The 23,971-nt window shown below is 38.3% G+C and overlaps 1 protein-coding gene across 1 annotated transcript in view; it reads left to right on the top strand.

Annotated features, from left to right (window-relative positions):
* Positions 1–23,971, top strand: part of LOC106874321 (uncharacterized) — a 456,333-nt gene that overhangs the window by 177,168 nt on the left and 255,194 nt on the right. Inside the window, exon 11 of the mRNA XM_089338627.1 lies at positions 13,918–14,147. Coding sequence (XP_089194753.1) covers positions 13,918–14,147 — 230 coding nt within the window. The remainder of the gene's footprint in view (positions 1–13,917; positions 14,148–23,971) is intronic.

Genomic DNA, 23,971 nt, shown 5'->3' with positions numbered 1-23,971 from the left:
AGAGGGTTGTGTGTGGAGATGTATGGTAGGGCTTTTGGTTGTAAATCCTTCTTTAATTTGGGATGTCTGAGTTTGTAGATGTTGAGTTGAAGGGTACGTTGAAAGTATATGTCAATTAGTGAAGGTGGGTAGTTCCTGGTCATGAGTGTATCCTTTAGTTCATGTAGTTGTGTGTCTCTGGTGTTTGCATTAGAAACTATAGTACATGTCCTTTTTGCTAGGTTGAAGGGGATATTCATTCTGGTGTGTCTGGGGTGGCATGAGTTGAACAGTAGATATTGCTTGGAGTCCGTGGGCTTATAGTATATATCTGTTTCTATTACGTTGTTAGATTTCTGAATGAGGATGTCGAGGAAGGGAAGTTGTTGATGGCTATATTCCATCAGGAATTGAATGTTTACGTCAAGTTCGTTTATAAGTCCTTGGAATTCTTTAAGTCTCTCTATATTTTCATGCCAGAGAATGAAATAGTCATCCAGGTATCTCTTCCAGTTATTTTCTATATAGAGGGAGAATGGGCTGCCATATTTTTCTAGACTAATTTCTAGATATCCCATGACTAGGTTAGCAAAGGTGGGGGGGCCATTCCCGTACCCATCGCAGTCCCCAATTTTTGTTGATAGAAGTTGTCTTTGAAGACGAAGTAGTTATTCTCCAAGATGAATTTTAGTTCATCTATCACGAATTCTTTTTTGATGTGATGTGGAAGGTCATTGGCTTAATTCTCTAGCCAGAATTGAATTGCCTCTATTCCTAGGTTATGGGGGATATTGGAATACAGGTTGACTACATCGAAGGATATTAGTAGGGTGTTTTTGTTTATTGTTTCAGGAAGGTGATTGAGCATATCCAGGTTGTCCCTTATGTAGCTTTTGACATGCTTGAGGAATGGTTTTAAGAGGGTATCTAAAAAGTTACTGAGGTGGTGGTTTTCGCATGCGGGACCTGCTATTATGGGTCTCAATTTGAGGTCATTAGGAGTAGGGACTTTGATTATTATGTCTGTGGCTATCTTGCATGCGTTACTTATTTTCCCACTTTTGTGTATCTTGGGAATACACACAAATATTAAAAATGATACACTCAAGAGATTCCCAAGAATTCATTAAAAAACAGTCCCAATCTCTGCTATAATCCATAACAAGCCAGTTTTAGGTCACTTGACCATTTAACATCCTACTACTATCATACCACCTACATTCCTTTCTTATTCTCCCTTCTCATTCTCCTTCTTCTTTGTCTTCTTTCTCTCCACTACCTCCTTCTGCACAAATATGATGATGGCAGTAAAAAGGCTATAGCCTATGCATCACAATCATTATTACAAGCTGAAAGCAACTATAGACAGATAGAAAAGAAGCATAAGCAATCATATTTGGTGTGAAAAAATTACATAGATTTATTCATGGAGGAAGTTTCTGTCTACAAACAGATCATCACCCACTACTGTCAATATATGGTCCTAAAAAAGGAATACCAACACACAACAAATAGACTACAAGCAATGGGGCACTACATTACTGCATTATGATTACAAAATGAAATATTTACCGTCAAAAAAACTAGGGCATATAGATGGTTTATCCAGACTGATATCAAAATACTGCAAGCCATTCAAAGATACGGTAGTCACAGCATTAAGATCAGAAGGAGAAATAAAAAATGTAATGTGGAATGTGATACACGAATCACCAGTAACCCTAGAAGACAAAGTGAAATGCAGAAAGGACAAATTCATAACAGAAATGAAAAGAATACTGTGGACAGGAAAAGTAAATAGGAACAGTACTGGTGCAAGATGAAACTAAGACATGAACCTATACTCAATTTGTGGTAGCTTATTGATGTATGCACAGAGAGTAGTAATACCTGAAATATTGCAAAAGAAAATGTTGAGGGAATTTCATGTTGGACATCCTGGTATTTTGAGGATGAAAGCTTTAATGCATAGCTGTGTGTACTGGCCAAAAATGGATAGTGAAATCGCAAATTTAATGAAAGGCTGTAGAAGATGTGCTCTAGCAGCAAAATTACTGACAATAAAAAGTAAACCTTGGCCAAAAGTAGATGTTCCATGGTCGAGACAACACATCAGTTTTGCTGGTCCTTTAAACGGCTCATACTATTTAGTGGTAGTAGATAGTTTCTCTAAATGGCCAGAAATTGCAAGTGTGAAAAGTCAACTTCCTCAACTGCAACAAATCTTCTACATGAGCTGTTTGCAAGATTTGGCATCCCAGACACGATAGTGTCTGACAATGGAACATAATTTGTGTCTTTTGAGTTTTAAAAGTTTTGTAAAACATTTGCTGTAGAACTTGTAACTACAGCACCATACCATCCCAAATGTAACGGTCAAGCAGAATGCTTTGTCAATACATTCAAGAGAGCCCTAAGAAAGTCGAATAAGGAATGAGGTAGCTCTACAACAACTCTTAAGTGTATACCTTGTGATATCAAATCCAAATACACCAGCAGGTATGTCACCAACAGAGCTGATGTTTGCAAGGAAAATAAAATCAATCTTTGACAAATTGGCAAGAAAAGAAAAATTGCAATGAATAATACAGCTAGATATTTCAAGATCATTACCAAACACAGGAAAAATGCTATACTTGTTGAGAGCAAACCCAAGTGGATAGAAGAACCAATGGAATGGTTATGATACTTTTCAAGTACCAATGCCACTACAAAATATTAAATGTGTAACTGTATAAAAAAAAACTCAAAAAATGGTAGGTGGGGTGATGTAAAAATTATTACAAATAAAAGAAATAAAATAACACTCTAGGGAAAAAATGAGAAAAGCTTAAAAGGGGAGATGTTATGGGGAATAATAATAATAATGGAACACTCCTCCCATGTGATGAGTGGTCATTATAAATACTGTACCATAGGAAGTCAAGAGTGTTAGTCAAATAGTTGGTGATACATAGTCATGTTCTTTATTTATCTCACTAACTATACTGCTATACCTGAGCGGACGTTATAACAGTCTGACGTTGGATTACAACACTTCATCCACCTCAATAAAGGATATTTAGGATTTATGAGATAGGGTAATTCATTGAGTAGCAATACTCATATAATTATTGGTATGTACAAGAGCCCTCTACTTTGAAGGAAACGTTCACACAAATCTTCTTTTCAGATGCTACCGCTTGCATTTCTCATCTAGTACGCAGTCTTAGAACAGCAACAATCAATGTTAGCACAATAGAAAGTAGGTATAGTGAGATCGTTAAGATGCTAGATTGGGGGCATGTAAACACGCAATGTACACAAAAGGTGAGATGAAGAGGAACCTCAGACCTCTCGTGGGCCAAGATCAAAAGCATAAACTCTTTTGGGTAGGCAACAGTGATGGTGTGGGAAGTGTAGGCATACTTTTCCAGACAGTTGGGTAGATTAGATGATCAAGGTAGTCAGAGTGTGTGATAGGATAATTAAGCTTAAACTAGTCTGGGAAAGCATGACTGCAACATTTATCTCTGCTAAACAAAAGTACTGATTTTTACAAATCCCTTTTGCAGATTACCTCTGTGATGAATGACAGTGAACTTATTTTTGTGAGTGGTGACTTCAGTGGGCATGAATTCCAAAGTATACTTTGGAGGCTATGACATAGGTCCTAGAAATGAGGGAACAACATTCTTTGAGTTCTGTGACGCAAATAACCTGACAATTTGCAGCACAAACTTCAAGAAACTACCAGCCACTTGATCACCTATTAATCTGGTGAGTACACAAGCCAGATTGACTACATTTTCATCAGGAAACAGGATAAACAGATGTTTGTAAATGCAAGGTCCATCAAAGTCCTACAACCTAACATAAGCTAAGGCTAAGGACTTCAGATTTAGAGCTAAGAGGACTGAGATGCAAACCAATATGGTAAAGGAAGATAGGAAGCTTAATGATGCAGTGAACTGTCATAAATTTAGAGAAGTACTAGTTGAAGTATTTGAAGAGAAGGAGGGGGAGAACTGGGAGTCCTTTGCAAACAGCCTATTGAGAGTGATGGACAAAATCTGTGACAAGAGCAAATTGAGGGTGATGTGGTGGTGGAACAGTAAAGTAGAAAGACCCATAAAAGCAAAGAAGCAGGCTTTGAAGGATTGTTAGAATAGGTGCAGCAGAGAACTATACCAAGGTAGCTAAAAGAGAAGCCGGGCAACAAGTATATTTAAAAAGGAGAGAAGCAGAAAGGAAGAGGTTTGCCAATGTTTTACAGCAATGGGGGTCAGAGGAATGAAGTATTCCAGAAAGCAAAAGAGTATCTCAGAGAGAATCGAGACGTGAGTGATGAATATGTGTAGATGGATAATAGTATACTTACACTTTAGTGTTACTGAAAAGATAAACTCATGGAAAAGCTATTAGATGAAAAGCTATTAAATGTAGAAATTGCATGGGGGAAAAAAGAGAACCTTTCTTGTGTGGACATAACAAGGGACCAGTTATTGTAGTTAACAATAGTATAATTGATAAAGCAATTAAGGATATGTAGGCATAGAAAGTTTCTGGTTCATCAGGAATCACTGCTGAAATGCTTAAAATATCTGGTGGAGTATGATATGGCTTAGTCACCTGTATAGTTAACCAGGTTATATGAGGAGTTGCACCCAATGACTGGTGTACAGCATCATGGTCAACTGTTACAAGGGTAAAGGATGTGCCTTATGCAGTAGTAATTACAGAGAGATCTAATTGCTGAACCCGATCTTGAAAATTACAGGAGTTAGATGAGATGCAGTTTGATTTTGTTCCGGGGAGAAGTATTACTGATGTCATCTTTCTAGTAAGCCAACTGCTGGAGAAGTATTTAGCTATAAATAAGCTACATTGAGACCTGGAGAAAGCTTCACTCTGTAATCTTGGTGGTCCTTAAGAAAGACAGTTGTACAAGCATTATATAAGGGTACTATCAGTAAGATGAGAGCTAGCAATGAGTACAGCAAAGAATTTAGTGTAAAGGAAAGAGTTCAGCAAGGCTTGGATCTTAGTCCCCCCCCCCCTGTGCTTCATAGTCCTTCAGGCTATAACAGAAGAATTTAAGATGGTTGCCCTTGAGAACTACTATATACTGAAGACGTTTTTATAACTGAATCTTTAGTAGAATTAGAAAATAATTTCCACATGCTGTACTCAGTGCAAGCTATGGCCACACAAGAGGTGCAGTAGGATCACAGGAAGGTTAACAGAGAAAGTAGTGTTTGTATGTGGAAGATGTGCTGGAGCATTAAACACAAAGTACAAATGAGAAACAGATTTTCTCAAATGTCCAGGAGACTTCCTAGAGGTTATAGATAGTTTTTGTGACCTAAGAAGTAGCTGTGTGGTAAGTAGCTTGCTTACCAACCACATGGTTCCAGGTTCAATCCCACTACGTGGCATCTTGGGCAAATGTCTTCTACTATAGTCTCAGGCTGACCAAAGCCTTGTGAGTGGACTTGGTAGACGGAAACTGAAAGAAGCCCATCGTATATATGTATATATATGTGTGTATGTTTGTGTGTCTGTGTTTGTCCCCCCTCCACATCGCTTGACAACCGATGCTGGTGTGTTTACGTCCCCGTAACTTAGCGGTTCGGCAAAAAGAGACCGATAGACTAAGTACTAGGCTTACAAAGAATAAGTCCTGGGGTCGATTTGCTTGACTAAAGGCGGTGCTCCAGCATGGCCACAGTCAAATGACTGAAACAAGTAAAAGGGTTAAGAGTAAAAGAGTAATTAGCAGTGGCAGAGGATGTTCTGAAAGTATTGTTGCTAGAATTAGAACAGGATGGAGAAAGTTCAGAGAGTTATTACTTCTATCAGCTACAAAGGATTTTTTTTTCTCAGAGTGAAAGGCAGGTTGTATGATGCTTGTGTATGAACAGCATTGCTATGTGTTAGTGAGATGTGGCTATGAATACTAAGGTCATATGAAGCTAGTATGCTTCATTAGATGTATAATATCAGTGTACATGTACAACAAAATGCTAAAGTATTGAGAGAAAAATTAGGTATAAGATGAATCAGCTATAGCATTGAAAAGAGAAGACTGTACTAGTATGGTCATGTGATGTGGATGGATAATGGCAGCTCTAAAAAGATGTGCCAATCACTAAATGTAGATGGAACTTGTGGAAGAGGGAAACCCAAAAAGACATGGAATGATGTAGTGAAGGTTGACCTCAAGATGCTGAGCCTCGAATAGTAGATTACAAAGGACTAAGATGATTGTCACTTTACTATACTTGAGAAGATCCATCCATCTTGATGTTTATGTCTGTACCCTCACTAGGCCCTGCCCTTGTAATATAATCTGTCCCCATCAAGCCTTCTCCACCATTCATCTTCCTATTGCTCTTCTGATTATGGCACTATTCAGTGCTATAATCACATGAGAGTAGAATATGTACATATTCCCCCCCCCCTCCACACACACACACATACCAGTTTTACACACACACACACACACACACACACACACACACACACACACACACACACTCCTGAACTTCTTTTAAAAGCTTTCCCACAATATCATCCCTTCAAATTTTTTTTTCAACAATTACTCATATTTTGCCTCCCTGAGATACATTACCTTATCTTTAACAACCTCATCTGCTACCATTCTCATCACCCTAGCATATCTGCTGTTGACTCCCTCCATTTTTACCCTCCACTCACTATAGCCACTCCTACATACTTCTGACATTCATCTCTGTCATATACATGGCTCTTCTCCCTTTCTCCTATCCCACACATCATCAACATATTTTCCAATTTACCTACAAATTTGTTATACTGCTGCTCTCCTCCTTTCCTGTACTGCCACTTATGACCTCCTCCTTCACAAGTTTCTTCTTTTCTTGTACCTTTCCCTGCTATATTGATATTTACCAGTGACCAGACTTCCATACTTGTTTCATTTACTACATTCACCTCTACACCCATTTCTATCAGTCATTTTCCTCTTACAACCCAATGAACTTATCCACCCACCCTTCCTAAATTTTGTTCCTATTCTCTCTTATACTCACCTTTTTGTGCTTTGAGAATATGCTGTGGCTCCTTGTCACCACCATAATTATCTTCCTTCCTGCTATTTCCACCCACCTTTACATAATAATGCTGGGTATCTATGTATCTCTTCTATAAGACATTTGTATTTGTTCCTCTATCATACCTTAGCTTCTCAACAATTGACATAAACCCACCTCATTCTCTACTACATCCCCACTAACTTGAGGGTGTAGCAGAAGTGATTTACACTGTCATTATGTATAAGATGTTTTCGTTATGGGTTGTCTAGGCTTAAATACCCAGATATCGGCTCCACATACCTTTTCATTCCAGTATGTCACATGACGTTGTGATTAGCTGAATTTGTTGTTTGTATTGGTTGGTTTCCAGCCATCCAATCATGTTGGCACAACAGTTCATTTATCCTTATGCAGGAAATTAATCACCAGCTCTAGGAGCTTACTGATCTCTATAAGAACAGTAGTTCTCAACTGCTCTAGGCCTTTGGCACACACCACTAACTACATGCAACTCATCTCCGGCAATGATGTATCTGACACCAGCCAGTCTCTGCTTTCATCTTCACTACCAGATGTCTGCCTACATCATTGCTGTATGAACATCACGCAACCAACAGAATAACGGCTGCCTCTATACGCCACCAAACAGTATGTCAACTATGTCTACAAGATCAACACTCCAGCCAAACCACAAAATCTCTCACACATCTTTGTTGTAACCTGTTACATTTATTTTATTTCATGTATGGCAATCATTCTATTTTATAACAGAATAAATCGTCATTTACCAGTTCATTTCATCTCAAGTTGTATATCCATTTTCACATTTCCCTTATTTACCCATCTTCGATATAAGGGTCTTTTTTGTGTTTTGGTTGTTACTTGGTAACTAGTGCTAGTGTCATGAAAAAATATCCAGTACATTCTGTAAAGAGGTTTGGTATTAGGAAGGGCATCCAAACAGAGAAACCATTCCAAAACAGATCTTGGTGTTTGATACAGTTCTTGCATTTATTTATTATTTTTTTTATCCTGTTAAACCATCCAATCCATACCAGCATGGAAGATGAATATTAAATAATGATGACGAGTGTGATGATGATAGGCTATGAACTTGTGATTAAAATTAGTTTGATCTGTTAAATAATTTTAATTAAACTCGTTTCCTAATTTCTTCCTAATTTTTTATCACTATGTGTGAAGTGATGAGTAATATTATCTAAAGATATTTAGCATTTGAGGTTGTGAAAACAATTCTTTGGTACGATCACTTGTTTGTCAAAGTTTATCACCTTCATTTGCACTTGTATGAATGTTAAAATGTTGCAGTCAATTTCTTAAAAATTAAAAGTGTAAAATTTTACAGTCGTTTTATCTCTTTTTTTTTTTTTTTTTTTTTTTTGTCCTTCTGTCATCTTTAATATGAAGAAGGACTCTGTCAGAAACTTTGAATACTTCCCTCCCCATGACATTTTCAGTCCTCTTTCGGTCGCTGTTTAAAATAGCCTAAATGACTCTGCTACTGAAGGTGCTTGGCCTAGTTGTTAAAGTGTTGGGTTCATAATTTTAAGGTTGTAAATTTGATTCCAGTCCAGAAATCAAACTCACAATCTGTGAATTTAATTATGTCCTTGAACAAAGTGTTCCATTCACAGTATTCCAGTCTAACTCACTTGAAAAGGAGTACCAACCAAGTGCTGATGCAGTCCCCTTTCCCTTCAACTGTCACATCTTCAATGTTCCATTAAGTCAAAGGGCGGGAGGTCTAAGAGGGTGCCTATCTCCTCATGATTACATAGGCACCTAAAGCAATTAGCAGAAGCACTGTACATTGTACTAATTTAAATTCACATGTTAACAATAGTTATGATTTTGATGGAAGAAGTTCATTTAGCACTGCATTTTTATGACTGTATCTAGAGTACTAACCGTGTGTGTGTGTGTAATTACTATACTTCTGGTTAACCTTAAAGAAATAGCATATCTAATCAAGATATGCCAGTAAAGATGCAAAAACTTAACTAACTCAGCCAAAGAATCCAAAATGCATGTCTTTCGCTCAGTGAGACATTTTGAACTGTAACATTCTGCTAGTAAGTCTATAAGGGAAAGGAAAGGTTCATGATACCGGTAGAGTATCACCTTCTGCCATTATAATTATTTTTTGTCTTGGGGATCTGGATGGTGAAAGAAGAAGCTCACGAGCAGATGCAATTTAATAATCATTTATTGTGTCCCGTTCTAGGTGTCCATCCTCATGGCAGTGCATGGATTGTGGTATCTTCACTCACGTGAGGTACATTACCTCTGGAGAATAGCATATGTCATTAAAGTGGGTTAGAGTCTGCTGTAGCTGCCTGTTTCGTAGTGTCCCTCAGTGTAAGCGAGTTGGAGAAGACTAAGAGGTTGAACATCTTTCGTACCTGCTTAAATAGCCATTGTTGACGAGAGCCTCGTTGTGGTGTCGCGCATGGCAATAGTTGTATGCGAGATCTCGCTCTTGTTTCGGACAAGATAATGGCTGCCAGCAAGATCTCGTACACAATGGGGCTGGCTACTTGTGCCACACTACAAGAGCTCCCCATGAGAACACTAGTGCGAAATTAGAATGACTGGAGCAGGCACAAGAAAACAAAAGTGGCCACTGATCACAAACAACAAAATATGGTACAAAATATAAAACAAAATGTGATAAGTTGAGAAAAATAATTACAAGTAATATAAAAGCAGCATGCACAAAATTTTTGACAATGTTCAATGGCAAGGCATTGGAATTGTTCAGCACACGAGAAAACAATTGTCTGTCACAGGAAAACAAAAAAAGTTAGATGTAAATAGTTCTGGTGAGTTTTTTGGGCCAATGCACAGTGCAGCCTGTCCTAGTGACATAGGGTTTGTTCGTGTTAGGTAGTGGTCACGAAGGTGATGGTGTGATCAATGGTGCATGTGCAGGTATTGATGTGGTCAAAGGTGCATGTTGAGGTGGGTGTGTAGGTGGTTGTAAAGGATCAAAAGGGGTGTCATCAAAGGGTGTGGACCCCTCAAAATGTGCCCTTTTAAGTCTGTCGACTGACATGGTCTCTGCTCGACCATTGATGTCGAGACTAAAAGTTTTGGGTTTGCGTGATAGCACACGAAATGGTCCTTTATAAGGAGAAACAAGAGGTCCTTTGATAGAATCATCCCAAAAAAGAACATGAGTCCATTTGTCAATGTCTGGTGGGACGTGAGAGGGAATAGACTGGTCACGTGGATGCATGGGTGGAAGACTTGAGAAATACAAGCGAAGTCTGGTGACATACAATGTTAGATCAGGATGCGATGAATTGTCTGACACCAACATTGTACCAGAGAGTGCCAGGACGGTACCAAAAAGGAGTCCAGCAGAGGAGAAACCTAAGTCTGCGTTGACAGTACACCCCCCTCTCAAAAGAATCTTTGTCTTGCAAGTTACTTGGTGACTTTGCCAGTGCTGGTGACATGTAAAAAACATCCAGTCCACACTGAAAAGTGGTTGGCATTAGGAAGAATATTCCACCATAAAAAAAGCCATGCCAAAACAGACTTTGCCAGTGCTGGTGCCACGTGAAAAGCACCTAGTCCACTCTGTAAAGTAGCTGGTGTTAGGAAGGGCATCTAGCTGTAAAAACCATGCCAAAACAGACCTCACTAGTGCTGGCGCCATGTGAAAAACACCCAGTCCAATCTGTAAAGTGGTTGGCATTAGGAAAGGCATCCAATTGCAAAAACCATATCAAAACAGACAGTAGAGGACGGTGTAGTCCTCTGGATTGCCAGCTTCTGTCAAGCCAGCATGGCAAACAGTTGTTAAATGATGATGATAATGATATAGGAGCATCAGTGCCGAGCAGTGATGAAGTATAAATGAACTTAAGGTTAGTTAAATATGTTTCTGACATATTTTAACTTCTAAAGGCAAATTCACTGAAGTTACTGTGGAAAAATAATCTCTCTTATGGTAAAAGGTTTCAAAACACCATATCTGCTCAGTGATTCCCTCTATGAATTCTCAGATGTGCATTTCTGGCTCTTTAGTTATTAAGTGTGTATGTGTGTACATAATTCTGTGAACCAAGCTTACAATCACATACATTTTGATTAATTACTGATTCTATCAAGGTTAACACAAGGATTCATCCTCTCACTAATTTTTTTCAACCTATATCTGCACAAACTTCCCACCTCTCCTCAAAATATATGCATAGCCTCATACTCACTATATCTCATTCACAATCATCCAGATACAACTATATAACTAATCCAACACATATCAATCCCATAGAAACTTTGTTCTAATACAAAAGGCTTAAAATATAACTTATTTCACTACCTTTATTCTTACAAGTAACTCTAAGAAATGTCAAAGACAACTGTTGCGCTCGAGCAACACAAGCATAGAAGACAAAAGTATTAGAAGTTAAATGAAACACCTCCACAACAGTAAGAATGTAACATAGTGAAGAAAGCAATATGACACACAAATGCCCTTAGGATACTCACAGCTACCACATATAACCTACAGAAAGAGATGACAATGGCATTCAGTCAATGGATTATACCTACCCTGCTCGAGTCCCCATTTCTCCAGAGGAAACCTTAATAAGCTACAAAGTTTACTACATTTCATAGTAATTTATACATAGACTTCCTTCACAAACAACAAACTAAATATAAAAATATTAAAATTAAGACTGCTATATTGTTGTCACACTAAACATACATATATAAGACACTATAGAACTATACATATATAAGACACTATAGAACACAACCCTAAGATCCTATCTCTTTCCCCATCAGCTTGGATTAACATAAATGATTTCACATATACACAAAAATAGTAGCAACATTACCAATAACTTGAATATCTCTATGCACTGTGTTGGGATGCATACTGCCAGTGATAGGTGCAGAGAATGAAACAACATACCAAGTCCACTTTACTTACTTTAGAATCACTTTAGCTGTGACCACAAACCAGAGATAGACTTAACAGTGGAGAGAATACATAGGACATCAGCTTTTTGAGGTCATTTGTATGGATTCAAAAAAAAGACACATTGCTCATCAAAGAAATGCTGTATTTGAAACATATACACTTATTCAATGATTCCACCATTAGCATCAATAGTTGCTTCAATATAAGGTTGGAAGTGTTGACATGCCTGAATCAGGTGATCTTTATCAATTTTGGACACAGTGATGATTATGATGGACTTAAGAGATTGTATGGTGTTATGAAGGTGTTGATTGACCTCTGTTTTGACTATGCCCAAATGTAATAGTCCAGTAGATTGAGGTTTGGTGCACTAGGAGGCCATGTATCTGGAAGAACATGGTCATGGAGTTTGGCATGCATCTATGCTTGGGTTGTCCTTGCTTTATGAGACAGCACAGCATCTTATTGAAATATGTAGTCTTCCATTGTGTACTCTGTCTATTCAGGGCCTCACAAATTTCTACAACATCTCTGTGTAGACAGTGGTATTGACTCTTAAACCCTGTGAAAAACAGTGAAGAGGCATGACATCTCCACTGTTGCTGATAACTCCCCAAACCATCACGGTTACTGAGAACTTAGTGTGCATGACCGTTGGAACCTAATTTGGGTCTCTGTGTAGCCATATGCTTTTCATTCACTTTACCTTTTGGTCCTGACTGAAAAACCAAAGATTCCAGCCTCTAGGTATTTTGACTTGTTTAGCAAGCACTTGTATGGAGTGAATGATTTCTCTTATCACATCCAACATAAACTGACCCCTCCACATCATGTGTGACTTGTACTGGATGTCCTCATGCACAACTCTTCTGATAGTGCATTCTGAAACTTAGAGGTCCTTTGCAATGGCTCTGATTGACTTTCTGGAGTTTTCATTGATTATTTCTTGGACTTTTTGTATAAGGTTATGTGTTCTGATGGTATTAGGATCCTGTGCATGCATTTTACATTTAGCTGCTGGTGTTGAATCTCCATCAACAGATTCCAGCTCCTTTCAAACTTTGACAGCTAAGGATTCAAAACTTTCAGGAAGTGAGCTATTCCAGTATCATTACACTGTGTTTTTAAGGCAACAATTACAGTGGGCCTTTCCATTTACTGAGTGAAAATGATTTTTTTAAAAAATTTTTTTATTTTTAGTTTCAGCTCAGAGCATTATTTATCTGAAAATTAAGGTAAAAAAAAAGTTAGAAGAAAGACCTCTTGAAAGAGGTATCTTCAAAAAACCAATGCACCATGTACATGATAAAACTGTCACAGTGTACTCCATATGGTTTGTCGCTGTATGTCAATGTATCAACATGATATATTCAGAACAAAAGATATGTTATGTCTAAACATTCAACCAACTACTTGCATGCCATAGGAGAGCTCAATCAGCAATGACTCAAAGCTTCACCAGAACAATAACCCAATAACTGCATGTGTGTGTGTGTGTGTGTGTGTGGTGGGGAATATTCTTTAAGCTGTCTTCATAACATTGAGTTCAAAAGATTTCTTGAGATATCTGATCCCAAACCTACTTAACAGGTGTGGGATTAGATATCTCAAAATGTTTTTTTTCTTTTATGATAAATAAAAATACAATATTTAGATTCTTTTCATTTTAGACATAAGCATCGATACCATTTTAATGTTAAGTTAATTTATAATATTTATTAGCTTGAGCAATAACCATACCCATTTTCAGAACCCCAGACTGGTGAAAACAATACTGTTTAAGTTCATTAAGTATTTTTATAGGTTGATTCATTTAGGAGAAATGTATCTTTGTTACAGTAAAAGTTTGTAGTTGGTTCATATAAGAATTTATCAATTTTTCTAAATTATTAATATTTTTTTTCTATTTTGTTTTTTCCTCAGAATAATCTTGCCAGAAAACGTGAACAAATGAAACACATGAAAATGCCAGAACTAACAGAATTAGCAGAAAATGCTTCTGATTGTAATGATACCTCAAAAGCTAATGCATTTAGTTTGACAAATACATTTTTGCAACCTCCTGCTCCCTCAGACAGTATGGTTTTGCCAAGTATCTCTGATGCTTTCCTAATGGAACTTGGTGTATTTGTTGATCAATATGCCAATTTTGGGTTAGTAGTATTTTCTTCCTCCATCTTTTTTATATCTAAATTTTAATTGTTAATCTCAATTGTTTCCCCTTTTGCATTGTTATATACTGAAGTTTACTTTAATAGAAAGTCATCTTCAGTTACAAGCTAAAAATTGAAGTATGTATCTTTAGAAAAACTACTCAGCAAACACACTGAAATGTGGAAATATAAAAAGTAGATATATGAGTAATTAAAAAAAACCTAGTTCTCATTTTCATAGTTTTACTCCTCTTCATAAATCTGTTTAAAATGTAAATAAATATTTACAATGAATTTAGTCTTGAAATCAATAGATCTACAATAAATTTTTCATTTTATTTTAAAAGCCTGTGATGAAAGATATCATTTTTCTAAAAGAAAAACTAATAGTTAACCTGCAAAGTTGTGTCAATACTCTCTCTGTCTCCCCTGTTCCACAAAAATACAACAGATATGTAAGTATTTATATGAATATATCATACACTGGCAATGTGAACCAGGGAAGAGTAATCAAAGAGATATAGCAGTAAGAACTTTATTCCTATATAAGACAATATCCCACAATGCATTTGCAGTACCCATACTCATATCAAAATTTGAGATGCTTGGCGGGTCTGTAGAGAAAATCTGTTCTATAGATATTAAAACCTGCATGAGCTTGACATTGACAGCAAATTTTCACAGAAACAAATTCTATCTTAGAAGAAGAGAGGGAATAAGAAGTTTAAGATCAGTACAGACAACCTTCAAGTGCTTAATAATGTCACTCAAACAGCATCTGCTAAAAAAACAAAAAGGCAATTCTGTGGGTTGGCAGTGAACTCTTCAAGAAATGCTCATACCTTGATGACATCCAATATGAACCCAGAAGTGCTAGGCTCACACATCTCAGCAGAGACCTTGAAGAGAAACAGTCTACATACCACCAAAGTTATGCATAGGTATGTTTCCTGTAAAACATGCTAATATTATCATCCTTTTCTAGGATAACAATATAAAGCATGAAGTGTGGCTTCTCTTGGATTCATGACAGCTACATCATGTTACATCTTGAAGGCTACACTTTTGCAAACTGACAGCAGGAGATAGCTACAAAATATCTCATGAACAAACATAACAGTGAAATCCTTAAAACCCTAAGATGTAACCACAACTATTGATTTTGTCACTCTTCTGTGGAAGACAACACAACTGCTGTCCAAAAATGTCATCAAGATACTACTTCCCACTGCAACATGATGCTGTTGCTAAAACAATACACAATGTCATCTGCAAAAAGGACTGTTCTGAAATACATATATATATATATATATATATATATATATATATATATATATATATATATATATAAATGCAAGGAATATTGGTTGAATGTTCTCATCAAAACTTCTACCAAGTGCAGTGGCCCAGGAACGAAATTTGCTTAGGGGGTGCAAAATATTTTCAGAAAAATGTGGATTTTTTTTCATTGTTAATATTAAAGCAAATGCCAGTATAATCCTTTCTCCTTCTTTTTACTATAGGTATATGGCCTGAAATTTGTGGGGGAAGGGGATAGTCAATCACATCAACTCCAGTATTTGACTGGTACACAATTTATTAACCCCTTAAGGATGAATGGCAAAGTTGGCTTCGGTGGAATTTGAACTCAGAACATAAAGACAAACAAAATGCCCAGTGTGCTAATGATTCTGCCAGCTCACTGCCTTAAATGCAGATATAATAATAATTTTTATTATTATGAGGGTTGGCTAAAAAGTTCATAGGCTGAGCTAGACACCTCCATGGAATGTAACCAAATGAAATTCATTTTTTAACTTAGTTCCTCTTACTGTTCACACACTTCTTCTATCTGTGTAGTAGTGCTTGTATTACATTGGTGAAGAAGCTATTCTGTTGGTCAAATAAGTCAACAGCAGATAAGACCTGGTGCATTTAAAACATGTTCAGACAAAGCATTTGCTGAACAATCTGCACTAACATTAAGATCGATAAGTGCCTGTGATACTGGTGCCCAGCCAAGGGTTTTTTCATGTTGGGAAACAGACGATAGTCAGATGGACCCAAATCCCTAAAATAAAGAGAGTGATCAACCAGTTCAAAGCCAGTCATGCACAGCAACCATTGAAACCAAGGACTTGTCTACTGAAGCATTGTCCTAATGAGACAAGACCCCCTTCATCAGTTTTTCTGGGCGTTTGGTCTTGATAGCCTTTCGTAACTGCCTTAGCAAGTTGGCACAGAACTCTCCATTGATGGTGTGATCAGTTTGAAGATAGTCAATAAACAGAATGCCTTTTGTAGTCCAAAAACTGAGGCCATCACCTTTCCGGCCTTCTTTGGAGCGGGTGAAGAGGAGTGTTTCTACTGCATAGATTATCTCTTTGTTTCTGTTCAAAGTGATGAAGCCAACACACATCCTAGAAAACGTTCAAGGAAACTAGCTGGATCTGCCTCAAACAATGTCAGATATTCCTATAATGTGATCAACCTGATGCACTTTTGATCAGGTGTCACCCATCGAGCATGAACCAAGTTCATTGTGCAGAATATTCTCAACTCTCTCACAGGATATGCTAATAACTAAGGGCAAGACATTAAGGCACTTAAAAAGAGGCATGTATGGCAGGCATTTATTGCATTAAAACCGGCATTTATACCACTAACAAACAGGAATTTAAACAAGTAAACATAGTATTTATAGGGTACATAGGTGTTTATGGTACTAAAAATTAGAATTGTATAATGAAGAGGAAGTATTGCTTAATGAGATATGCTGATAGGATTGTATATATAGTCATGAAGCAAGGGTTAAGCCTGTTTATTTTTCAGTAGAAAGTGTTTATAACACAGGCAATAAAATTGAAATTTGTCAAAACTGAAAATGTTTATTACAATGTTAAATAAGATAACATAATTTTGTACAATTTGATGAATGGAATTTATAATCCGTATGAAACGAAAAAGTTATAAGAAAACAGACAGATAGAAAAGAGAACATTCTTTCTAAAAATAGAAATAAAATAAAACTAAGAAAACAGTGCCAAACCGCAGTAACCAAAAACGTTTATACATCACCACCATTACAATAGGTATTATTACAAGACGTCACTATAAGCTTTTTTTACGTTTTCACAGGTCAAATTCAACCTTCAATCTGAAAGCATATGTTTTAGTTTTGAAAAAGACCTTTCAACTTTGACCAATGTCAAAGGTGCATGTCTGAAAGATGCTGTATCACTTAGCGAGAGCTTTTCAACATATTGTTTATTTGCCCCTTTAAGAACTTTTGTAATATCATTAATCTGTTGTTGGCCAGTATTGGTGTCAATCACTTTTTGGCACTTTTTAGCAATATGTCTGCCCTTCTCTCCAGGAGTACTCCTCACCTTTTCAATTCATTTTTGTCCTTTGTTTTTGATTTGTAAAGAAATATAACTTGAAGCAACTTTTACAGATCAATTTTTAGACACTATTTTCTGAACTTAGCAAATTTTGATTTTGCACCACTAAAAATTCTAGGGGGTGCAAGTGCAGCCCCTGTTCCCGGGCTCTTGACCAAGTGCAAACATAACAGACCTAACATAGTTATTCGGGACAAAAAAGAAAAGCCATGTACAGTTATAGAGCTTAGTTGCCCAGCAAATTTGAACATTTCTTTCAAAGTCAGTGAAGTGAAGAATAACTATGGACAGCTGATTCAAAGATATTCTTCTGCCCTGACTATAAATTTGTATTCATACCAACATTTATAGTTTTAGTCTATAATATATAGGCCATAATATTTGTAGTTTCAGGCACTAGCTACCCATATGGCACACCCATACTGAAGGGTATTGGTGAGTGAAAGTTTGTTAATAAATTGGATAGTTTTTAATTTGATATGGTCTACAGTGTTTGTATATGTAGCAGTACCCTCCCAAATATGTAATTGATATTCTAATGTATGGTGAATTTTGCTTTGCAAAGGGTCAGTAATTATTTGGACTGAACTGTTATCTAGTCTTTGAGATTCTACTGTTTTTTGTTGTGTTGTAAATGAGTTAGGACCAGGGAAGCTTATCAGAAATTTCAAAATTTACATTTCAAGTAACTTTGAGGATTTTAGTTGTTTATTCATCATCAACAAAAAGAGAAAAAAAAAAGATTGTAAAGCAAGACTGTTTCACTGAAATATGTTGTGATTGTGCCTATTTTATTGAAATGAACTAGTTTTCAAAATTTCAAGTTGTTTTCAGTATTTATAAAAACATTTATGTTAGACATGTGGCATTATAGCTACATATAGATGGCACTTGTGTGAAAAATGTTAATGAGAGTAATCTGTATAAGAGTGTAAATCGTTAGAAATAGCTGTAAGAAGGTTAATAATGTAGAGAGAGAAAAGAGTGTGAAACATAATCAAATTTTAAGAAATCAGAGTTGATAATGTGTGGATCAAGGAAAGCCAGCCCAGTTGATGAATATCCAAAAGATGAGAGAAAGATTAACCTTATGTGTAGTCAAGTTTATTAGAATGTTCTTCTGCAAGACACAACTGAAAGCTTTGCTCTCACTCAGATTTTTCTATGGTTTCTTTTCATTCCTTTTCTCCCTAGCACTTCCAGGGCCATTTCCTGAAGTGCTTCCTTGATGTTGTTAGTCAAGGAGTTTATATTATTTTCCTGAAGGTTAAGGGCTTCAGACTTGCCATCCACTTTCACCTCAAATTCTGATGTGCCCCTAGGATCTTTCAATTTATCTACATCAAACCTAATACATGTTGCTTTTTTCTTGTGGATCCTTTTCAGTTTGAACCTCATTGTCATCATGACCAAATTATGATTATTGTTGACATCAGCACCAGGGAAAGCCCTAGTTCTAACCTTGCTGATGCTGGATTTGAGTTTTTGAAATGTGAGGATGAAGTCAATTTTGTTGTGATTCCTACTGTTGGGTGCATGCCATATTGTTCTGCACAAGGTCTTGTGTGGGAAGTGTGTGATGGCTAGTGTCAGCTTGTGCTTGCTGGAGTCACAGTCCATGATCATTGGTTTCTCTGATCCTGAATTGTCCCACTGTTTCAACTCATTGGTCATATGCATCCAGACCTACTTTGGCATTCCAGTCTCCTAGAACAATGAGGACTTCATTTTTAGGAGCTGCCATGGTCATTTTCTCCAGGTCCTCATAGAATTCCTCAAGGACATTATTATCATGTTCAAGTGTTGGTGCACAGACTTGTATGTTACTAATATTCTGTGGTCTTCCAGCCACATGTATAGTAAGAGCCTGCTGGATACTGATGTGCAGCTGATGACTGAACTTACTCAGGCTTTGTTAACAGTGAATCCCCCTCCATGTTCATACTTGGTGTCATCTCTGCTGTACCACCGTTTGTAGCCTTCATCTGTTGTTGTCTCATCAAATCCAGTTCATCGGATTTCAGCCAGCCCTTGGATATTTCAGGTGCACCTGCTAAATTCATAAGTTTCTTCATCCTTCCACAAGTATGCAGAGTATGGACATTCCATGTTCCAAAGACAGTATTGTCTTGGGAAAGTTGAAAGTAGTCAGTGTAGATGTCATTGTCACTGTTGTTGTTGTCGTCATCTGAGTTGCACATTGTTCGCTTCCACCCTGGAAACTGGCAGTGGAGAATGTGGTTGTTGGTTTTCTGGGCCACGACCAATCTGGCATGTTAAGTCTTGTTTGTGTGTTTATGGCATTTCAGTGGACTTCAGAAATGCTTGGCAGTGCCCATCTCCTCTCACTAAATTTAGCCTGCTGGCAAAAGTGAGAGTCAGGTGAGAACCGGTGTACCAGTCCATCCTTAAAGATACTGCTGCAGAAAACATAAGGTATTATCGCTACCTGGACATGTATGTGTGTGTGGATCTGTGTTCGTACTCCACTAATACTTGACAACTGGTGTTGGTGTGTATATGTCTCTGTAACTTAACAGTTCAGCAAAATAGACCAATACAATAAGTACTAGGGTCAATTTGTGTGACTAAAATTCTTTAGGGTGGTGCCCTAGCATGGCTAGAGTCTGCTTGTCCTGACATCATATGATAGTTGTAAACGAGTGTCACTGTCATTTAAGCAGCTTCCTTTGCTTCCAATCTTCCTTGAAAACATGTCTAACGATGGGGGAATATTACTTTGCTTGGAAATTGGTATGGGTTGGTGACAGGAAGGGGCACCTGACCATAGAAAATCTGCTTCAATGTGAGCATGGAAAACTGAACATTGAAATGTTTATGATATATATGTGTATATTCTTTTATATTGTTGAATAGTATCTTTCTGGTTATGACATATAGCTGATCACAATGTTACCATTAGTTTCATGTCTTCTATTGCACTTAGCAATACTGACAACTCTTCAGACATGCCAGCTGGAAGCAGAAGCTGGATAGCCATGTAAGATTACAAGTGAGTGCTCAGTGAATGGTCACTGCAACACAGGCTATGGTCTACAAAGCAGAGGTAGTGTTGTCCTACAACAGTAACAGCAACAGCAACAACAATAGAGGGGGTACACTCACACACACAGAGAAATATGTTGGGGCAATGAAGGACTTCTTTAAGGCCAGGCTACATAATCACAGGCCCTCTTTTTGGATCCAGATGAGGCTCAATGTTACAATATTAACCAACTATATATATAATAATTGAAAAAGGAAGGAATGCTGCACAAAATCATCTTCTAAGTGCTCCAACAGCCTGGGCCATACCTGAACAGAAGCAGATAGTACTAACTTTTGGAGACTAACCTTAAAAAGTTCATATTCTTTAGGCACAAACCACATATCATAATGAACTAAAAAAAAACTGAATAATAGAAGAAACGTCAAAAAAACTGAGAAGGCAGCATATAAAAAAGGCAGAAAGGAACACAGAAAGAAACAAGGAGAGAAAAAAATAAATGTAGTGGTCAGCGATCTATCATGGCAAATGCCGGACAGAAGAATCACACAGGAGAGCTAAGAAAAAGGGGAGATAACAAAGAAGTGGTGAACCCAAGACAAAAAGGTGCGTGTGTGTGAGAGAATGCTGGTGATCTTAATGTATGCATGTGTGTATGTAGGTGTGAAGGTGTGAAAATGTGGGGATGGGAATTGGTTAGTGCTTGTGTGTGCGTGGTGGTGTGTTGTGTGATATGGTGTAGCGTGGTGTAATGTGAGGGTGTTGGGAGGTGGGGGAGGTGGGGAAAGCATGGGTGGAGTGTGGGTTAGGCTGAGGGTGGGGATAGAGGTAGGGGTATGTGTGTAGGTAGAGGTTGGGGATGGGTGTAAGGGATGGGAAGGTGGGGTAGGGGTGGGATGGGCTTATGAGGGAGGGTTGACGATGAAGGGGGAAGGGGAAGGTGGATATAAGAGAAGGGGAAGGTGGATATGGGAGGAGGAAGAAAGAGAGGAGAGAGTAAGAGAGGAGAAAGAGTAGGGGTGAAGAGAAGTAGGAGTCGGAGCAGGAGAGGAGAGGTGGGTGAGAGGAAGTAAGAGGGAAGGCAGGTGGAGGGGGAGGGAGGCAAGGGGAGGGGAGTTGAGCCCATGTGGCGCAAAGGAGCAAAGAGAGAAGATTAATCCCTGTTCACGGCGCAAATGGGAGTCCGGATGGCCCCTGTGCAAGGACAGTCTAAACATGAACAGGTGTTGCTGCAAGGAGTGACCGGTAGAGCGGAAATGGCATGACACCGGGGTGTCATTGCAAACATTGATGTCTTGGAGGTGTTCCGCGAATCGGTCAGCTAGGCGGTGCCCCATATGTCCGATGTACAGAGAATGGCAGAGAGAGCAGGGGATGCAATAGTTGATGTTGGTAGAAGTGGAGGTGAAGGAGTCGGTGATGTGATAGGATCGATGATGGGTGCCAGTGAAGAGGGTGGTGTTGGAGAGGTAAGGGCAAGTGCAGCAGCATGGGCGGGAACAAGGGAATGAGCCAGATTGAGAGGTTGGTTTGGGGAAGAAGCTGTGGACCAAGAGGTCTCGTAGGTTGTGGGCTCATTTGAAGGAGGGGAGGGGTCGGTTAGGGAAGATGTGTGAGGTGGAGGGGTCGGAGAATGGTGCGTTGGAGAGGTAGGGTGGTGGGATGGTAGGTGAGGGGAAAAGAGAGGCGGGAGACAGTAGAGCAGGTTCAGGGGGAGAGAGCAGATGCACGGCCCATGGAACGTGCTCTGGCAAGGGCAGTGTGGATGGTGATGAGGGATATCCACGTAGGATGAAGTGGTGAGCCATGAGTTGTGACTGAGTCTCAAAGTCATGGTTGTCACTACAGAGCTTGCGTAGACGGAAGAATTGGGAATAAGGGATAGAAAGCTTGGTGTGTTTAGGGTGGGAGGGGGAGAAGTTAAGATAAGAGTGTGAGTCTGTGTGTTTGTAGTGGATGGAGGTGGTAAGAGTGGAGTGATGAATGCTGACCGAAATGTCAAGAAAGGCGACAGAGGTGTCAGAGATAGTGCAGGAGAAGTGGAGGGCAGGATGGAAGGATTTGACAAAAGAGAGGAACGAATCAAGATGTTCGCAGGAGAGTGAGGTGGCACTGATGCAGTCATCAATATAACGGCCATATAGTTCGGGAGTAGGACCAGTGAAACTTGAGAATATTTGTGCCTCAACATAGCCAACGAACAGGTTCGCATAGTTGTTGCCCATTCTCATTCCCATGGCCACTCCCAAGAACTGCTGGTAGAAATCACCCGCGAACGAGAAATGTACGTATGTATGTATATATATATATATATATATGTATATATGTTTTTTTTTTACTTGTTTTAGTAATTTGACTGTGGCTATAGTGGAGCACCACTCTAAAGGGTTTTTTAGTCAAAGTCGTTCCTGGACTTGTTCTTTGTAAGCCTAATACTTATTCTATTGGTCTCTTTTGCCAAACTGCTGAGCTATGGGGATATAAACACACCAACATTGGTTGTCAAGCGATGGTGGAGTGTTAAACATAAGCACAAAGACACACACACACACAAACGTACATACATACATATATATATATAGATATATATATATATAGGCATAGGAGTGGCTGTGTGGTAAGTAGCTTGCTTACTAACCACATGGTTCTGGGTTCAGTCCCACTGCGTGGCACCTTGGGCAAGTGTCTTCTACTATAGCCCCGGGCTGACCAAAGCCTTGTGAGTGGATTTGGTAGACGGAAACTGAAAGAAGCCCGTCGAATATATGTATATATATATATATATGTATGTGTGTATATGTTTGTGTGTCTGTGTTTGTCCCCCCTACATCGCTTGACAACCAATGCCGGTGTGTTTACGTCTCCGTAACTTAGCGGTTCGGCAAAACAGACTGATAGAACAAGTACTAGGCTTACAAAGAATAAGTCCTGGGGTTGATTTGCTCGACTAAAGGCAGTGCTCCAGCATGGCTGCAGTCAAATGACTGAAACAAGTAAAAGAGTATATATATATATATATATATATATATATATATATACACACTATGGGCTTCTTTCAGTTTCTGGGACTGAACCCAGAACCATGTGGTTTGGAAGCAAGCTTCTTACACCCACACACACTATGGGAACTTGAAGAATCAGATATGATTGTATCTGATCTTTCAAGTGCTTCAGTTGTGTGTATGTACATTTATTTACTGAATTGCTGACATGAAGCAATGGTTTCTCCTATTGTATTGATGTGCCACTTTTTATCATTAATAAAATTGTCAGCATTGTTGGTGACATGGGTATGCTAGTGTTCATTTAGTTCAGATTCTAAAATAGTTATTTGGAAATTGTACCTGTCATTCTCCAAGAGCTGATAGTTGACTACCATTATCAGTGCACTGGTTATGATAGTGATTTATGAA

This window comes from Octopus bimaculoides, chromosome 2, assembly GCF_046866305.1.
Source record: "Octopus bimaculoides isolate indiv1 chromosome 2, ASM4686630v1, whole genome shotgun sequence".
In the NCBI taxonomy this organism is placed as follows: domain Eukaryota; kingdom Metazoa; phylum Mollusca; class Cephalopoda; order Octopoda; family Octopodidae; genus Octopus; species Octopus bimaculoides.
Note: the sequence above shows the minus strand (reverse complement) of the source record. Positions and strands in the feature narration are given on the sequence as shown.